The 19,657-nt window shown below is 44.2% G+C and overlaps 2 protein-coding genes across 2 annotated transcripts in view; one reads left to right on the forward strand and one right to left on the reverse strand.

Moving 5' to 3' along the window:
- LOC111967963 (putative sodium-coupled neutral amino acid transporter 10) overlaps positions 1-13,632 on the forward strand; it is a 36,765-nt gene extending 23,133 nt beyond the window's left edge. The window contains 4 exon segments of the mRNA XM_023993433.2: positions 963-983; positions 2,973-3,110; positions 3,285-4,018; positions 11,385-13,632. Of these exon segments, the coding sequence (XP_023849201.2) occupies positions 963-983; positions 2,973-3,110; positions 3,285-4,018; positions 11,385-12,038 (1,547 nt within the window). The 3' untranslated portion in view covers positions 12,039-13,632.
- Positions 6,026-8,253, reverse strand: ndufaf8 (NADH:ubiquinone oxidoreductase complex assembly factor 8). Its single transcript, XM_023993430.2, has 3 exons — positions 7,882-8,253; positions 6,670-6,780; positions 6,026-6,571 (listed from the first exon to the last, which is right to left on the reverse strand). Exons 1-3 carry the CDS (start codon positions 7,960-7,962, stop codon positions 6,551-6,553), a joined length of 213 nt encoding a protein of 70 aa, XP_023849198.1. The 5' UTR covers positions 7,963-8,253; the 3' UTR covers positions 6,026-6,550.
- Positions 13,633-19,657: the final 6,025 nt, after the last annotated feature.

Below are 19,657 nucleotides of genomic sequence, written 5' to 3' on the forward strand. Positions count from 1 at the left end.
TTTTACTGTGGATATACATACTTTTGTACCCTTTTCCTCCAGCATCTTCACAAGGTAATTTGCTGCTGTACTGGGATTGATTTGCACTTTTCGCACCAATGCACGTTCATCTCTAGGAGAACAGAACGCGTCTCCTTCCTGAGCGGTATGACGGCTGCGTGGTCCCAAGTGTTTATACTTGCGTACTATTGTTTTACAGATGAACGTGGCACCTTCAGGCGTTTTGGAATTGCTCCCAAGGATGAACCAGACTTGTGGAGGTCTACAATTTTTTTTTTCTTAGGTCTTGGCTGATTTCTTTTGATTTTCCCATGACGTCAAGCAAAGAGGCACTGAGTTTGAAAGTAGGCCTTGAAATAAATCCACAGGTACCACCTCCAATTGACTCAAATGATGTCAATTAGCCTATCAGAAGCTTCTAAAGCCATGACATTTTCTGGAATTTCCAAGCTGTGTAAAGGCACAGTCAACTTAGTGTATGTAAACTTTCTGAACCAACTGGAATTGTGATACAGGAATTATTAAGTGAAATAATCTGTTGTAAAAATTACTTCTGTCATGCACAAAGTGGATGTCTTAACCGACATGCCAAAACTAGTTTGTAAACAAGAAATTTGTGGAGTGGTTGAAACACTTAGGTGTCATTAAAACTCGTTTATGTAAACTTTCGACTTCAATTGTACCATTCCATGCTATTCTTTCTCTCTCTGACTTGTACCGCTTCTTTGTCTGTCTGATTCTCTCTATCTCTGTCATTCTCGCTTTCGATCTCAAGTGTGTCTTTGGCAACAAGCTTTTGGCTGGTTGTTTTTAAAGTGGGATTCTCTCATTACTTTCTCGCTCTTTGGCTTGATTCACTCAGGACACACCGCAGCGCATTTTTGGTTTCTCTCTTCTGACTCACTCTTTCTTTTCTCTCTTTCTCGCTCCTTTTCTTTTCCTCTGCCGGGCTCCTGTCACAGTGATAAAAAAGATGGTTGCAGGTATGAACCCCTCTCTCTCCTACTGTATTCACATCTAGTCATTTAATCAACTAATGCAGTCTGGAGATGAGAGCGTAGTACCCAGTTTAGTAATATTTTCTAGTTCTGCCCCCCCCCCCAACCCAAATGGCCATAACCCCCAAGTCCTAACCCACCTCACGCCCTCTCACACAGTATCCCCCCACCTTGCCTAAACTGCTCACATCTTGTTTGTAGCAACCATACTCTACATTAGTTTGACTGAGTTATCCCTCCTCCAGCCCCCCACCCTTAAACACATCCCTATGCTGTTTGTCTGGATAAATCGAATGCTCCTTCCCCCTCCGATGTAGATACCAATACTGCTCAATATACAGTGCATTGGAAACTATTCAGACCCCTTGACTTTTTGCACATTTTATGTTACAGCCTTATTCTAAAATGTATTCAATTGTTWATTTTTCTTCCTTTATCTACACYCATTACCCCATAATAAGAAAGTAAAAACAGGTTTGTCATAATCTTTGTCAAATAATTGTTTWAAAACTGATCACATTTACATAAGTATTCAGACCCTTTACTCTGTACTTTGTTGACGCACCTTTGGCAGCGATTACAGCCTTGAGTCTTCTTGGGTATGACGCTACAAGCTTAGCATACCTGTATTTGGGGAGTTTCTCCCATTCTTCTCTGCAGATCCTCTCAAGCTCTGTCAGGTTGGATGGGGAGCATTGCTGCACATCTATTTCCAGGTCTCTCCAGAGATGTTTGATCGGGTTCAAGTCCGGGCTCAGAGACTTGTCCCGAAGCCACTCCTGCTTTATCTTAGCTGTGTGCTTAGGGTTGTTGTCCTGTTGGAAGGTGAACCTTCGCCCCAGTCTGAGGTGCTGAGCACMCTGGAGCAGGTTTTCATCAAGGATCTCTCTGTACTTTGCTCTGTTCATCTTTCCCTCGATCCTGACTAGTCTCCCAGTCCCTGCTGTTGAAAAACATCCCCACAGCATGATTCTGCTACCACCATGCTTCACTGTAGGGATGGTGCCAGGTTTCCTCCAGACGTGACGCTTTGCATTCATGCCAAAGAATTCAATCTTGGTTTCATCAGACCAGAGAATCTTGTTCCTCATGATCTGAGAGTACTTTAGGTGCCTTTTTGCAAACTTCAAGTGGGCTTTTATGTGCCTTTTACTGAGTGGCTTCTGTCTTGCCACTCTATAAAGGTCTGATTGGTGGAGTGTTGCAGAGATGGTTGTCCTTCTGGAAGGTTTTCCCATCTCCCCAGAGGAACTCTAGAGCTCTGCCAGAGTTACCATCGGGTTCTTGGTCACCTCACTGACCAAGGCCCTTCTTCCCCGATTGCTCAGTTTGGCTGGGCGGCCAGCTCTAGGAAGAGTTTTGGTGGTTCCAAACTTCTTCCATTTAAGAATGATGGAGGCCACTGTGTTCTTGGGGACCTTCAATGCTGCAGACATTCTTTTGGTCGCCTTCCCCAGCTATGTGCCTCGACACAATCCTGTCACGGAGCTCTACGGACAATTCCTTCAACATAATGGCTTGGTTTTTGCTCTGACATGCACTGTCAACTGGGACTTWKCAAATCATGTCCAATCAATTGAATTTACCACAGGTTGACTCCAATCAAATTGTAGAAACATCTCAAGGATAATCAATGGAAACCGGATGCACCTGAGCTCAATTTCGAGTCTCATAGCAAAGGGTCTGAATAGTTTATTTTTAATACATTTGGAGAAAAAAAAATATTAAAGATATTCGCTTTGTCATTATGGGGTATTGTATGTAGATTGATTATTTAATAAATTTTATAATATGGCTGTAACATAACAAAATATGGAAAAATGGAAGTAGTCTGAATACTTTCCGAATACTCTGTATTATTTATGAACTTCACCCCTTCGCTGTGCCATTTGGTACATTCCAACCCCTCTCACTTGTAATTGACTCCCCCTGTGTGTGTTTTGGTATGTTCTAACCCTGTCTCCCCCCATGTAGAGGGTCAGTTGGACCATGCCGTTCTGCTGCAGGTTATAAAGGAGCAGCAGGAGCAGCAGAAGAGACTGTTGGACCAGCAGGAGAAACTACTGGCTGTCATACAGGAACAGCACCAGGAGATGCACCCCAAAAAGACAGGTGTGTACACACACACATACACACACATACTCACTCGTGCTCAGTGTGTGCACTCTCGTACATGTTCTAAGTTTATATTCTGATGCATGTCTAAGTGCTGAGTATGAGTAATTGAAATGTTAGGTCAGTTAAAGGGATAGTAAATAATGATCTTTGTATCTTGTGTTACATCAGATGAAGCTCCAGAGGCTGATGCAGAGAAGGGAGTACAGGAGGAGGGGGGAGCATCCAAGCCCAAAGACCCAGATCAAGATGGCCCTGCCCTGGCCTCAGACGCCAAGGAGCCCAACGGAGCAGGAGCTGGAGCTCTACAGGCCGGAGGGGCCGAGCATCACGTCCAGCCCCAGAATGAGGTCCTCCCTGTGGAGAAGAGTGCAGAAGAGCAGGTCGTGAAAGTGATTCTCCCCGTGATCCCCAAGGAAGTAGTCCAGGAAGTCCCTAAACAGGCGATTGTGGCAGGAGTAGCAGTGGTGGCAGGGGCACCGTTGGAGGACCCTAAGGAGAGGGAGCTGGGAGCTAGAGGGGTACCGCTGGGTCAGAAGGTGGCAGAGGGGGTGAAAGTAGAACCAGACCAGCCCAAACACAGAAAGGAGCAGCCACCACCTGCTAAAGCTGAGGACGGGCCAGGGAAAGGATCGGTAGAGGCAGTAGACAAGGACAAGGAGAGGATGGAGAAAGAGACACTGGAGGAGGACAGGATCAATAGAGAGGTGCAGGCGAGAGTGGAGAAGGAACGGTTAGAGAGGGAGAGGAGAGGGAAACTGGTGAGAGAGCAGGAGATGGAAAAAGACCAAGTAAAGAAGGAGAAAGAGAGGCTGGGAAAGGAGCGAGCAGAGATGGAGAAGGCGTATAAGGAGAAAGCAGAGCGAGAGAGGATCCAGTGGGAGAAGGAAAAGACTGAGAGAGAGGTGATGGAGAGAGCGAAGAGGGGAGGAAGAGGGGAGGAACAGGCTCTGGCTGTAGCTGAGCCAGGACCTGTCGAACCAGGAGTAGTAGGAGGAGAACTAGGGGCTGTGAAGAAGAGTGGACGGGACCTGAAGGAGAGGGCAGCCGTCCAGTCAGACTCCAGGGACTTTGTGGAAGCCCAGCCCCAGGTGATCCACGAGAAGGAGAAGGCCAGGGATCAAGGAGACATGGACCTGAGGAGGAGAAGGAGAGCCCTGGGGGTAAGAGGTGCTGGAGGGGCAGGGGAGTCCAGGGAGGGTGACCTGGAGCCCTTCTTGGACATGGGGGGGTCAGATCTCCATGCAGCCCTGGGGGGAGCACTGGTACACACACGCCAGATTAAACAGACCTCTGAGCTTGAGAGAGACGAGTAACTGGGACACGGCATACACGCACATGAATACGGTATAACACACTCACGGACCGTTGGGTTGGACTGTGCGAATCCCTATATTTAAACAAACACACTCACATAGTGGGTCAGACTGTGCACACACACACTGGGTCAGACTGCGCTAACCGTGTACACATATTCATACTAATCACAACGCATACACACACTCTTTCTCTCCCCCACACAGTCATGTACCGTGGATCACACTATATTGCCTTACCACCTGTCTTCACAATACCTGACCAGTACAGGAGGAGTGTGAGTGTGTGAGATGCATTGATGTGATAGGGAACATTCTGGCTACGTTTACACAGGCAACCCAATTCTGATCTTTTTCACAATTATTGGCAAAAGATCTGATCTGAATTGTGCTGCCTGTATGAATGCAGCCACTGTGTCTTCATGTGACCTTAGTCTGTGGGCTTCTATTACCAAATACTAGTGCTTTCTTTAGTGCTCCTTCCATGATTCCAGAAGATACAGGATAATAGTGATGATAAAGATATTGTAGCAATGATCACATATTATTCTATAATATGCTGTATAATGCTGCCATAAATCTAGTCTTTATTAAAAGTATATTTGTATGTAAATGTTAACTTATTTTTTGTTTTCTCTGGGGTGAGATTTGGACTAGAATGTATGTTAAGCTATGCAATACCACATAGTTTCCTTTTTTTCCTGTGTTTGAGAGAGCAATGTACCATCTATCCAATGACTTGTATTTTAGTCATTTTAAATCCCTTGATACTTCTAAGTGATTTGCCGTTTTCATTTGGGCTCTGGAAAGATTACTTGCTGGTGTTTTTGTTAAGCCCAATGTATGTTGGTTATTGTGTGCTGTAAATAGCGTCTATATGTTCTCTGAACTGTAGCTAAATGTCCTCGTGCTGGCTTTTACATGTTCTTTGAACGCTTTCCAAAAATATTTAATTGGGGATCAATTGGTTAGCTTCAGTGCTTCTTCCAGATAATTTGACTCTTGATTTTGAAAACAAGAATGTAGTGCTGTCGAAATGTGTATCCTTATCATACACATACAGTACAATTCCAATATGATTTTATATGTAAGTTCTGAATCCATAACTCTGTGATTCTACATTCCATGTTCTTGTGCCTTACATGTGCTTCAGCAGTGTTTTTTTGTGACTTAAAAGGAATATGGTTCTTTTGTTTTGTCATATCCTGTGTGTGAGGGCTCCACTGCTTTGTGCCTCTATCCCAACTTGGGGTGAAATTAATGGGTCGAAGTGAACATCTTTATGCCTGTATTGAGATGTAAATGTAGAATTTCCAGAACTCGAGTGCAATTAGTCGTCATCTCTCGCTCTCTATTCTTGTAGCATTTGAAACAGTGGCTTGGACTTCTACAATGGTGCCCTGTGATGTGGCTACCATAAGAACAGTGAATGAAATGGACTTCATAGAGGGAGGACATCAACAGTGGCTTCATAACTGCTCATGACTTCTTTAGAGTTATTTAAGTCTGGGTCGACTCATATTTCTGAAAATGTCAAAATATGAAATGTTGGTTGTCAATGTGTGTTGTGTACATTAAAGAAAGAGACCCCATACACCAATTTGCATATTTCTACATTACATAAAGACACAGTCCTGCAAGTCTTCGGTGGTGGGTTACATGTTATTACATAGTCAAACGGTATGACCTTGACGCACTATTGAAGAGTAGTGGAAACACCATGCTAGCATTACCTCTGGGACCAACAACAGGTCAAACATATGCTTGTGGGACTAGTCAAGATATCTTTCAGCACCTGCCATCGCATTACTGATACAGTACTACATGATGTTCATGGAACAACGGGGACATTACACCCCAGGCAGTGGACCTAATCATTAGTGCAGACAAACGGATGCAAACCGAAAATGTTTTACAATGTAATTGAGAGTTTCTATTGAACAAATTCAGGTAGGTTCCTCCTCGTTTCCTTCCGTTTAGTTCCGAGTGAATACACCCCTGTTTATGTTGACGATTAAAAACCTATGTCCAGCAGAGATGTGTTGGGCGGAATGGTCTACTTCACTATATGTCCAGCAGAATGCACTATATGTCCAGCAGAGATGTGTTGGGAGGAATGGTCTACTTCACTCCCTTCTTGGCCTGCAAGACAATAAGATGATCAAGTCAATTGAATTTATACATCAAAGACAGACAAAATGTAATACAAAATGATGGAACACCTGTAATATGCCACTCACTGCTGTAACAAAGCAAGTCTTCAGAGTATCAAACTCTTTACCACACAGGTCCTTTCTCAGCTCCTGTCTGCCTGTCGTAGTAGCTGTCACACACTTCCCATAAGCTGCAGCCTGAGGACATGATATTCAAAAGTCAGTATTTAGATCAAACTTATGTTGGAGGATAATTGCAGAAACACAATAGATACATTATTGTTCAAGGCAGTGTTTCCCCCCTTTTTTTTTACGAGCTTCCCCCCCCAAAAGCATCATCCAGGGCCACAAGCCAAATTCCTTGGTGGGCCGCCCCAGTTATACAATGGTAGGAGGAACACTGGAACAAGTTCTCACATTGGCAGAATGACAACTTAACTTAGCTTTATGCTTTTGGATATTGTATGGCAAACAGTGGCCATCTATACTGAACAAAAATATAAACATGTGAAGTATTGGTCCCATCTTTAATGAGCTGAAATAACAGATCACAGAAATGTTCCATATGCACAAAAAGCTTACTTCAATTTTTGACACAAATTCGTTTACATCACACTTAGTGAGCATTTCCCCTTTTCCAAGATAACCCATCCACTTGACAGGTGTGGCATATCAAGAAGCTGATTAAAGCAGCATTATTATTACACAGGTGCACCTTGTGCTGGGCACAAAAAGTCACTGCAGTTTTGTCACACAACACAATGCCACAGATGTCTCATGTTTTGAGGGAGCGTGCAATTGCCACGCTGACTACAGAAATGTCCACCAGAGCTGTTGCTAGAGAATGTGACGTTAATTTCTCTACCATAAGCCAACTCCAATGTCGTTTTAGAGAATTTGGCAGTATGTCAACCGGCCCCACAACCGCAGACCACGTGTAATCACGCCAGCCCAGGATCTCCACATCCGGCTTCTTCAACTGCGGGATCGTCTGAGACCAGCGACATGGACAGCTGATGAAACTGAGGAGTATTTATGTCTGTAATAAAGGCCTTATGTGGGGAAAAACTAATTCTGATTGGCTGGACCTGGCTCCCCAGTGGGTGGGCCTATGCCCTCCCAGGCCCACCCATGGTTGCACCCCTGCCCAGTTATGTGAAATCCATAGATTAGGGCCTAATTTATTTATTTCAAATGACTGCTTTCTTTATATGAACTGTAACTCAGTAAAATCGTTGAAATGGTTGCATATTGCGTTTATATTTTTTTTCAGTATGAATTTGTTTGGTGGCTACGCACCTCACCAGAACACTGGGCAAACAGCTCTGGGAACCGTCTCATCCTCTCCCGACTGCGAGTCCACACATTTGTCCCCGACATGATCAGTTGAGTGAGCAGCAGCAAAGATGGACACTTGTTCAATAGTCTTTGACAGTGTAAAAACAACGAACACAATCAATTGAATAACAATCTAATGCCTCAGCATTAGCTCTTGTACAATATTAAAGAAATATCATAGAAATAAAAGGCATTCGTAGGAAAATATCCACTCAAATCATTGGCTCGCACCGACCATGGACGGCACCATGTTGTTGACCCTGAATCAGGAAATGACACGCATGTAATTTACAAAAACGTGATTTGTTCATTTCCACGTCCATCTTCTTCTGTGGGGTTTATCGGCGATTGGCAACCAACGTTATGGTGCATTACCGCCACCTACTGTACTGGGTGTGGGTCGGAGACGGAGAAACTAAATCATACCTGCTAGCCCGTTTAAAAAAAAGAACAACATATTTGATACTGTATCTAATGACGTTCTACTCAGTATACTCTTTAAACYAATTTCCTGTATACCCTTCTCCCTCATACTGGACTCAGCGTCTCTCTTCCCGCTCATACTGCCCACACTGTAGCAGTACATGCTCCACTGTCTCTGTTTCCTGGCAATAATCACACTTTCCTGCTGGATGCTTTTCTATCACATTTATAGTCTTATTCAGCCGGCTGCTACATGAGCTAAAGGACTGCAGACTCATRAATACTGCACATGAATAAGAGCAAATACCTTCTCTGTCTGCCTTGACTTCCTCCACCCACTGCAAGGCCAACAATACGGCCATCAGCTCCACCATCTATACAGCCAGATGATCTGTAATACGTTTCCTGACTGCCACCCCACATTCTTGCACTACAAATGCTGACCCAGTATGTCKTTGGATGTCCTTGGTCCTTGGCTGCCTAACCATACGCTATACTGCCATAGTCTATTACAGATTTGTTGCAGTGTCATGTACACGTTTAAAGTGGCGTTTAAATAACAAAACAAATTGACAATACAACTTTCATAACAGTTACATAACAATAAAAAGAGACTAGCCTGCTGGCCTTACTGGGTCGATAGGAACATTAGCCCGAGCTATTTAGGAGGGATTTCACACCTGGCACAAATGATTGTCTAGTTGTGTTTTTCCTGCCGAGGGGTGCCCTAAACCTGCGCCCAGAGGGGAGTAGTTCAAAGTCCAGGTACAGGGAGTGACTTGGGTCTAAAAGGATTTTGTGAGCCTTGCGGAGGGCCCTGACGTTAAAGATCTCATCCAGGCCTGTCTGTTTGACTCCAAGTACCTTGCTCGCTGTGGTGATAATCCTTCTCAGCATATTTCTCTGGCTGACAGTGGAATTGCCAAACCAATAAACAATYCAAAAGTTAAAATACTCTCAATGAAAGATTTGTAAAACAGAGTCAGTATAGTACAATTAACATTAAAAGTTCTCAGCTTTTTGAGAAAGTACAGTCTCTGTTGACTCTTTTTGTGGATCAGGTCTGRACATTTACTCCACTGAAGRTTATTGTCCAAGAGGACACCCACATATTTGCATTCCTCTACAATCTCTATGTTCTGACCTCTGATAGATGTTGCAGAGGTAYGTGMTGTARGCTTCCTGAAGTCTACGCACATCTCTTTGGTCTTATTYYTATTGAGGACCAAGTGTGATTGGTCACACCACTCTGCAGTCATTTAGGACRGYGCCATGGTGTTCCTCYTTATCATGCAACAGGCTGATCAAGGCAGTCATCAGCGAACTTAACGAGGTGTCTGTCAGGATGGGAACTAGTACAACTATTAGTGTACAAGATGTACAGGAGTGGGGACAAAACACATCCCTGAGGAGAGCCTGTGTTGGRGTTGCGTATGTCCGACACGTGGGGACCTATTTTGACCCGCTGTGACCCTTGGCTCAGGAAGTCCAACAGCCACAAAACCAGCCCCCCATCTAAGGGGAAGTCCCGAATGAATCTGTGCCAGAATGTAAGGCTGAATTGTGTTGAAGGCAGAAGAAAAGTCAACAAACAAAACNGGGCGGCCAGCTCTAGGAAGAGTTTTGGTGGTTCCAAACTTCTTCCATTTAAGAATGATGGAGGCCACTGTGTTCTTGGGGACCTTCAATGCTGCAGACATTCTTTTGGTCGCCTTCCCCAGCTATGTGCCTCGACACAATCCTGTCACGGAGCTCTACGGACAATTCCTTCAACATAATGGCTTGGTTTTTGCTCTGACATGCACTGTCAACTGGGACTTWKCAAATCATGTCCAATCAATTGAATTTACCACAGGTTGACTCCAATCAAATTGTAGAAACATCTCAAGGATAATCAATGGAAACCGGATGCACCTGAGCTCAATTTCGAGTCTCATAGCAAAGGGTCTGAATAGTTTATTTTTAATACATTTGGAGAAAAAAAAATATTAAAGATATTCGCTTTGTCATTATGGGGTATTGTATGTAGATTGATTATTTAATAAATTTTATAATATGGCTGTAACATAACAAAATATGGAAAAATGGAAGTAGTCTGAATACTTTCCGAATACTCTGTATTATTTATGAACTTCACCCCTTCGCTGTGCCATTTGGTACATTCCAACCCCTCTCACTTGTAATTGACTCCCCCTGTGTGTGTTTTGGTATGTTCTAACCCTGTCTCCCCCCATGTAGAGGGTCAGTTGGACCATGCCGTTCTGCTGCAGGTTATAAAGGAGCAGCAGGAGCAGCAGAAGAGACTGTTGGACCAGCAGGAGAAACTACTGGCTGTCATACAGGAACAGCACCAGGAGATGCACCCCAAAAAGACAGGTGTGTACACACACACATACACACACATACTCACTCGTGCTCAGTGTGTGCACTCTCGTACATGTTCTAAGTTTATATTCTGATGCATGTCTAAGTGCTGAGTATGAGTAATTGAAATGTTAGGTCAGTTAAAGGGATAGTAAATAATGATCTTTGTATCTTGTGTTACATCAGATGAAGCTCCAGAGGCTGATGCAGAGAAGGGAGTACAGGAGGAGGGGGGAGCATCCAAGCCCAAAGACCCAGATCAAGATGGCCCTGCCCTGGCCTCAGACGCCAAGGAGCCCAACGGAGCAGGAGCTGGAGCTCTACAGGCCGGAGGGGCCGAGCATCACGTCCAGCCCCAGAATGAGGTCCTCCCTGTGGAGAAGAGTGCAGAAGAGCAGGTCGTGAAAGTGATTCTCCCCGTGATCCCCAAGGAAGTAGTCCAGGAAGTCCCTAAACAGGCGATTGTGGCAGGAGTAGCAGTGGTGGCAGGGGCACCGTTGGAGGACCCTAAGGAGAGGGAGCTGGGAGCTAGAGGGGTACCGCTGGGTCAGAAGGTGGCAGAGGGGGTGAAAGTAGAACCAGACCAGCCCAAACACAGAAAGGAGCAGCCACCACCTGCTAAAGCTGAGGACGGGCCAGGGAAAGGATCGGTAGAGGCAGTAGACAAGGACAAGGAGAGGATGGAGAAAGAGACACTGGAGGAGGACAGGATCAATAGAGAGGTGCAGGCGAGAGTGGAGAAGGAACGGTTAGAGAGGGAGAGGAGAGGGAAACTGGTGAGAGAGCAGGAGATGGAAAAAGACCAAGTAAAGAAGGAGAAAGAGAGGCTGGGAAAGGAGCGAGCAGAGATGGAGAAGGCGTATAAGGAGAAAGCAGAGCGAGAGAGGATCCAGTGGGAGAAGGAAAAGACTGAGAGAGAGGTGATGGAGAGAGCGAAGAGGGGAGGAAGAGGGGAGGAACAGGCTCTGGCTGTAGCTGAGCCAGGACCTGTCGAACCAGGAGTAGTAGGAGGAGAACTAGGGGCTGTGAAGAAGAGTGGACGGGACCTGAAGGAGAGGGCAGCCGTCCAGTCAGACTCCAGGGACTTTGTGGAAGCCCAGCCCCAGGTGATCCACGAGAAGGAGAAGGCCAGGGATCAAGGAGACATGGACCTGAGGAGGAGAAGGAGAGCCCTGGGGGTAAGAGGTGCTGGAGGGGCAGGGGAGTCCAGGGAGGGTGACCTGGAGCCCTTCTTGGACATGGGGGGGTCAGATCTCCATGCAGCCCTGGGGGGAGCACTGGTACACACACGCCAGATTAAACAGACCTCTGAGCTTGAGAGAGACGAGTAACTGGGACACGGCATACACGCACATGAATACGGTATAACACACTCACGGACCGTTGGGTTGGACTGTGCGAATCCCTATATTTAAACAAACACACTCACATAGTGGGTCAGACTGTGCACACACACACTGGGTCAGACTGCGCTAACCGTGTACACATATTCATACTAATCACAACGCATACACACACTCTTTCTCTCCCCCACACAGTCATGTACCGTGGATCACACTATATTGCCTTACCACCTGTCTTCACAATACCTGACCAGTACAGGAGGAGTGTGAGTGTGTGAGATGCATTGATGTGATAGGGAACATTCTGGCTACGTTTACACAGGCAACCCAATTCTGATCTTTTTCACAATTATTGGCAAAAGATCTGATCTGAATTGTGCTGCCTGTATGAATGCAGCCACTGTGTCTTCATGTGACCTTAGTCTGTGGGCTTCTATTACCAAATACTAGTGCTTTCTTTAGTGCTCCTTCCATGATTCCAGAAGATACAGGATAATAGTGATGATAAAGATATTGTAGCAATGATCACATATTATTCTATAATATGCTGTATAATGCTGCCATAAATCTAGTCTTTATTAAAAGTATATTTGTATGTAAATGTTAACTTATTTTTTGTTTTCTCTGGGGTGAGATTTGGACTAGAATGTATGTTAAGCTATGCAATACCACATAGTTTCCTTTTTTTCCTGTGTTTGAGAGAGCAATGTACCATCTATCCAATGACTTGTATTTTAGTCATTTTAAATCCCTTGATACTTCTAAGTGATTTGCCGTTTTCATTTGGGCTCTGGAAAGATTACTTGCTGGTGTTTTTGTTAAGCCCAATGTATGTTGGTTATTGTGTGCTGTAAATAGCGTCTATATGTTCTCTGAACTGTAGCTAAATGTCCTCGTGCTGGCTTTTACATGTTCTTTGAACGCTTTCCAAAAATATTTAATTGGGGATCAATTGGTTAGCTTCAGTGCTTCTTCCAGATAATTTGACTCTTGATTTTGAAAACAAGAATGTAGTGCTGTCGAAATGTGTATCCTTATCATACACATACAGTACAATTCCAATATGATTTTATATGTAAGTTCTGAATCCATAACTCTGTGATTCTACATTCCATGTTCTTGTGCCTTACATGTGCTTCAGCAGTGTTTTTTTGTGACTTAAAAGGAATATGGTTCTTTTGTTTTGTCATATCCTGTGTGTGAGGGCTCCACTGCTTTGTGCCTCTATCCCAACTTGGGGTGAAATTAATGGGTCGAAGTGAACATCTTTATGCCTGTATTGAGATGTAAATGTAGAATTTCCAGAACTCGAGTGCAATTAGTCGTCATCTCTCGCTCTCTATTCTTGTAGCATTTGAAACAGTGGCTTGGACTTCTACAATGGTGCCCTGTGATGTGGCTACCATAAGAACAGTGAATGAAATGGACTTCATAGAGGGAGGACATCAACAGTGGCTTCATAACTGCTCATGACTTCTTTAGAGTTATTTAAGTCTGGGTCGACTCATATTTCTGAAAATGTCAAAATATGAAATGTTGGTTGTCAATGTGTGTTGTGTACATTAAAGAAAGAGACCCCATACACCAATTTGCATATTTCTACATTACATAAAGACACAGTCCTGCAAGTCTTCGGTGGTGGGTTACATGTTATTACATAGTCAAACGGTATGACCTTGACGCACTATTGAAGAGTAGTGGAAACACCATGCTAGCATTACCTCTGGGACCAACAACAGGTCAAACATATGCTTGTGGGACTAGTCAAGATATCTTTCAGCACCTGCCATCGCATTACTGATACAGTACTACATGATGTTCATGGAACAACGGGGACATTACACCCCAGGCAGTGGACCTAATCATTAGTGCAGACAAACGGATGCAAACCGAAAATGTTTTACAATGTAATTGAGAGTTTCTATTGAACAAATTCAGGTAGGTTCCTCCTCGTTTCCTTCCGTTTAGTTCCGAGTGAATACACCCCTGTTTATGTTGACGATTAAAAACCTATGTCCAGCAGAGATGTGTTGGGCGGAATGGTCTACTTCACTATATGTCCAGCAGAATGCACTATATGTCCAGCAGAGATGTGTTGGGAGGAATGGTCTACTTCACTCCCTTCTTGGCCTGCAAGACAATAAGATGATCAAGTCAATTGAATTTATACATCAAAGACAGACAAAATGTAATACAAAATGATGGAACACCTGTAATATGCCACTCACTGCTGTAACAAAGCAAGTCTTCAGAGRATCAAACTCTTTACCACACAGGTCCTTTCTCAGCTCCTGTCTGCCTGTSGTAGTAGCTGTCACACACTTCCCATAAGCTGCAGCCTGAGGACATGATATTCAAAAGTCAGTATTTAGATCAAACTTATGTTGGAGGATAATTGCAGAAACAGAATAGATACATTATTGGTCAAGGCAGTGTTTCCCCCCTTTTTTTTACGAGCTTCCCCCCCCAAAAGCATCATCCAGGGCCACAAGCCAAATTCCTTGGTGGGCTGCCCCAGTTATACAATGGTAGGAGAAACACTGGAACAAGTTCTCACATTGGCAGAATGACAACTTAACTTTGCTTTATGCTTTTGGATATTGTATGGCAAACAGTGGCCATCTATACTGAACAAAAATATAAACATGTAAAGTATTGGTCCCATGTTTAATGAGCTGAAATAACGGATCACAGAAATGTTCCATATGCACAAAAAGCTTACTTCAATTTTTGACACAAATTCGTTTACATCACGCTTAGTGAGCATTTCCCCTTTTCCAAGATAACCCATCCACTTGACAAGTGTGGCATATCAAGAAGCTGATTAAAGCAGCATTATTATTACACAGGTGCACCTTGTGCTGGGGACAAAAAGTCACTGCAGTTTTGTCACACAACACAATGCCACAGATGTCTCATGTTTTGAGGGAGCGTGCAATTGCCACGCTGACTACAGAAATGTCCACCAGAGCTGTTGCTAGAGAATGTGACGTTAATTTCTCTACCATAAGCCAACTCCAATGTCGTTTTAGAGAATTTGGCAGTATGTCAACCGGCCCCACAACCGCAGACCACGTGTAATCACGCCAGCCCAGGATCTCCACATCCGGCTTCTTCAACTGCGGGATCGTCTGAGACCAGCGACATGGACAGCTGATGAAACTGAGGAGTATTTATGTCTGTAATAAAGGCCTTATGTGGGGAAAAACTAATTCTGATTGGCTGGACCTGGCTCCCCAGTGGGTGGGCCTATGCCCTCCCAGGCCCACCCATGGTTGCACCCCTGCCCAGTTATGTGAAATCCATAGATTAGGGCCTAATTTATTTATTTCAAATGACTGCTTTCTTTATATGAACTGTAACTCAGTAAAATCGTTGAAATGGTTGCATATTGCGTTTATATTTTTTTTCAGTATGAATTTGTTTGGTGGCTACGCACCTCACCAGAACACTGGGCAAACAGCTCTGGGAACCGTCTCATCCTCTCCCGACTGCGAGTCCACACATTTGTCCCCGACATGATCAGTTGAGTGAGCAGCAGCAAAGATGGACACTTGTTCAATAGTCTTTGACAGTGTAAAAACAACGAACACAATCAATTGAATAACAATCTAATGCCTCAGCATTAGCTCTTGTACAATATTAAAGAAATATCATAGAAATAAAAGGCATTCGTAGGAAAATATCCACTCAAATCATTGGCTCGCACCGACCATGGACGGCACCATGTTGTTGACCCTGAATCAGGAAATGACACGCATGTAATTTACAAAAACGTGATTTGTTCATTTCCACGTCCATCTTCTTCTGTGGGGTTTATCGGCGATTGGCAACCAACGTTATGGTGCATTACCGCCACCTACTGTACTGGGTGTGGGTCGGAGACGGAGAAACTAAATCATACCTGCTAGCCCGTTTAAAAAAAAGAACAACATATTTGATACTGTATCTAATGACGTTCTACTCAGTATACTCTTTAAACYAATTTCCTGTATACCCTTCTCCCTCATACTGGACTCAGCGTCTCTCTTCCCGCTCATACTGCCCACACTGTAGCAGTACATGCTCCACTGTCTCTGTTTCCTGGCAATAATCACACTTTCCTGCTGGATGCTTTTCTATCACATTTATAGTCTTATTCAGCCGGCTGCTACATGAGCTAAAGGACTGCAGACTCATRAATACTGCACATGAATAAGAGCAAATACCTTCTCTGTCTGCCTTGACTTCCTCCACCCACTGCAAGGCCAACAATACGGCCATCAGCTCCACCATCTATACAGCCAGATGATCTGTAATACGTTTCCTGACTGCCACCCCACATTCTTGCACTACAAATGCTGACCCAGTATGTCKTTGGATGTCCTTGGTCCTTGGCTGCCTAACCATACGCTATACTGCCATAGTCTATTACAGATTTGTTGCAGTGTCATGTACACGTTTAAAGTGGCGTTTAAATAACAAAACAAATTGACAATACAACTTTCATAACAGTTACATAACAATAAAAAGAGACTAGCCTGCTGGCCTTACTGGGTCGATAGGAACATTAGCCCGAGCTATTTAGGAGGGATTTCACACCTGGCACAAATGATTGTCTAGTTGTGTTTTTCCTGCCGAGGGGTGCCCTAAACCTGCGCCCAGAGGGGAGTAGTTCAAAGTCCAGGTACAGGGAGTGACTTGGGTCTAAAAGGATTTTGTGAGCCTTGCGGAGGGCCCTGACGTTAAAGATCTCATCCAGGCCTGTCTGTTTGACTCCAAGTACCTTGCTCGCTGTGGTGATAATCCTTCTCAGCATATTTCTCTGGCTGACAGTGGAATTGCCAAACCAATAAACAATYCAAAAGTTAAAATACTCTCAATGAAAGATTTGTAAAACAGAGTCAGTATAGTACAATTAACATTAAAAGTTCTCAGCTTTTTGAGAAAGTACAGTCTCTGTTGACTCTTTTTGTGGATCAGGTCTGRACATTTACTCCACTGAAGRTTATTGTCCAAGAGGACACCCACATATTTGCATTCCTCTACAATCTCTATGTTCTGACCTCTGATAGATGTTGCAGAGGTAYGTGMTGTARGCTTCCTGAAGTCTACGCACATCTCTTTGGTCTTATTYYTATTGAGGACCAAGTGTGATTGGTCACACCACTCTGCAGTCATTTAGGACRGYGCCATGGTGTTCCTCYTTATCATGCAACAGGCTGATCAAGGCAGTCATCAGCGAACTTAACGAGGTGTCTGTCAGGATGGGAACTAGTACAACTATTAGTGTACAAGATGTACAGGAGTGGGGACAAAACACATCCCTGAGGAGAGCCTGTGTTGGRGTTGCGTATGTCCGACACGTGGGGACCTATTTTGACCCGCTGTGACCCTTGGCTCAGGAAGTCCAACAGCCACAAAACCAGCCCCCCATCTAAGGGGAAGTCCCGAATGAATCTGTGCCAGAATGTAAGGCTGAATTGTGTTGAAGGCAGAAGAAAAGTCAACAAACAAAACTAATGTTCAGTTTTGTTTGTTGACTTTTCTTCTGCCTTCAACACAATTCAGCCTTACATTCTGGCACAGATTCATTCGGGACTTCCCCTAGATGGGGGGCTGGTTTTGTGGCTGTTGGACTTCCTGAGCCAAGGGTCACAGCGGGTCAAAATAGGTCCCCACGTGTCGGACATACGCAACGCCAACACAGGCTCCCTCAGGGATGTGTTTTGTCCCCACTCCTGTACATCTTGTACACTAATAGTTGTACTATTCCCATCCTGACAGACACCTCGTTAAGTTCGCTGATGACTGCCTTGATCAGCCTGTTGCATGATAAGAGGAACACCATGGCCCAGTCCTAAATGACTGCAGAGTGGTGTGACCAATCACACTTGGTCCTCAATACAATAAGACCAAGAGATGTGCGTAGACTCAGGAAGCATACACACTACCTCTGCAACATCTATCAGAGGTCAGAACATAGAGATTGTAGAGGAATGCAAATATGTGGGTGTCCTCTTGGACAATAACTTCAGTGGAGTAAATGTGCAGACCTGATCCACAAAAAGAGTCAACAGAGACTGTACTTTCTCAAAAAGCTGAGAACTTTTAATGTTAATTGTACTATACTGACTCTGTTTTACAAATCTTCATTGAGAGTATTTTAACTTTTGATTGTTTATTGGTTTGGCAATTCCACTGTCAGCCAGAGAAATATGCTGAGAAGGATTATCACCACAGCGAGCAAGGTACTTGGAGTCAAACAGACAGGCCTGGATGAGATCTTTAACGTCAGGGCCTCCGCAAGGCTCACAAAATCCTTTTAGACCCAAGTCACTCCCTGTACCTGGACTTTGAACTACTCCCTCCTGGGCGCAGGTTAGGCCACCCCTCGGCAGGAAAAACACAACTAGACATATTTGTCCAGGTGTGAAATCCTCCTAAATAGCTCGGGCTAATGTTCCTATCGACCAGCCAGCAGGCTAGTCTCTTTTATTGTTATGTAACTGTTATGAAAGTTGTATTGTCAATTTGTTTTGTTATTTAAACGCCACTTTAAACGTGTACATGACACTGCAACAAATCTGAATAGACTATGGCAGTATAGCGTATGGTTAGGCAGCCAAGGACCAAGGACATCCAAGACATACGGGTCAGCATTTGTAGTGCAAGAATGTGGGGTGGCAGTCAGGAAACGTATTACAGATCATCTGGCTGTATAGATGGTGGAGCTGATGGCCGTATGTTGGCCCTGCAGTGGGTGGAGGAAGCAAGGCAGACAGAGAAGGTATTTGCTCTTATTCATGTGCAGTATTAGATGAGTCTGCAGCCTTTAGCTCATGTAGCAGCCGGCTGAATAAGACTATAAATGTGATAGAAAAGCATCCAGCAGGAAAGTGTGATTATTGCCAGGAAACAGAACAGTGGAGCATGTACTGCTACAGTGTGGGGCAGTATGAGCGGGAAGAGAGACGCTGAGTCCAGTATGAGGGAGAAGGTATACAGGAAATTTCGTTTAAAGAGTATACTGAGTAGAACGTCATTAGATACAGTATCAAATATGTTGTTCTTTTTTTAAACGGCTAGCAGGTATGATTTAGTTTCTCCGTCTCCGACCACACCCAGTACAGTAGGTGGCGGTAATGCACCATAACGTTGGTTGCCAATCGCCGATAAACCCCACAGAAGAAGATGGACGTGGAAATGAACAAATCACGTTTGAAATTACATGCGTGTCATTTCCTGATTCAGGTCACACACATGGTGCCGTCCATGGTCTGTGCGAGCCAATGATTTGAGTGGATATTTTCCTACGAATGCCTTTTATTTCTATGATATTTCTTAATATTGTACAAGAGCTAATGCTGAGGCATTAGATTGTTATTCAATTGATTGTGTTCGTTGTTTTTACACTGTCAAAGACTATTGACAAGTGTCCATCTTTGCTGCTGCTCACTCAAACTGATCATGTCGGGGACAAATGTGGTGGACTCGCAGTCGGGAGAGGATGAGACGGTTCCCAGAGCTGTTTGCCCAGTGTTTCTGGTGAGGTGCGTAGCACCAAACAAATTCATACTGAAAAAAAATATAAACGCAATATCAACCATTTCAACGATTTTACTGAG

The sequence above is a fragment of the Salvelinus sp. IW2-2015 genome, linkage group LG8 (genome assembly GCF_002910315.2).
Source record: "Salvelinus sp. IW2-2015 linkage group LG8, ASM291031v2, whole genome shotgun sequence".
NCBI classification, from domain to species: Eukaryota; Metazoa; Chordata; class Actinopteri; order Salmoniformes; family Salmonidae; genus Salvelinus; species Salvelinus sp. IW2-2015.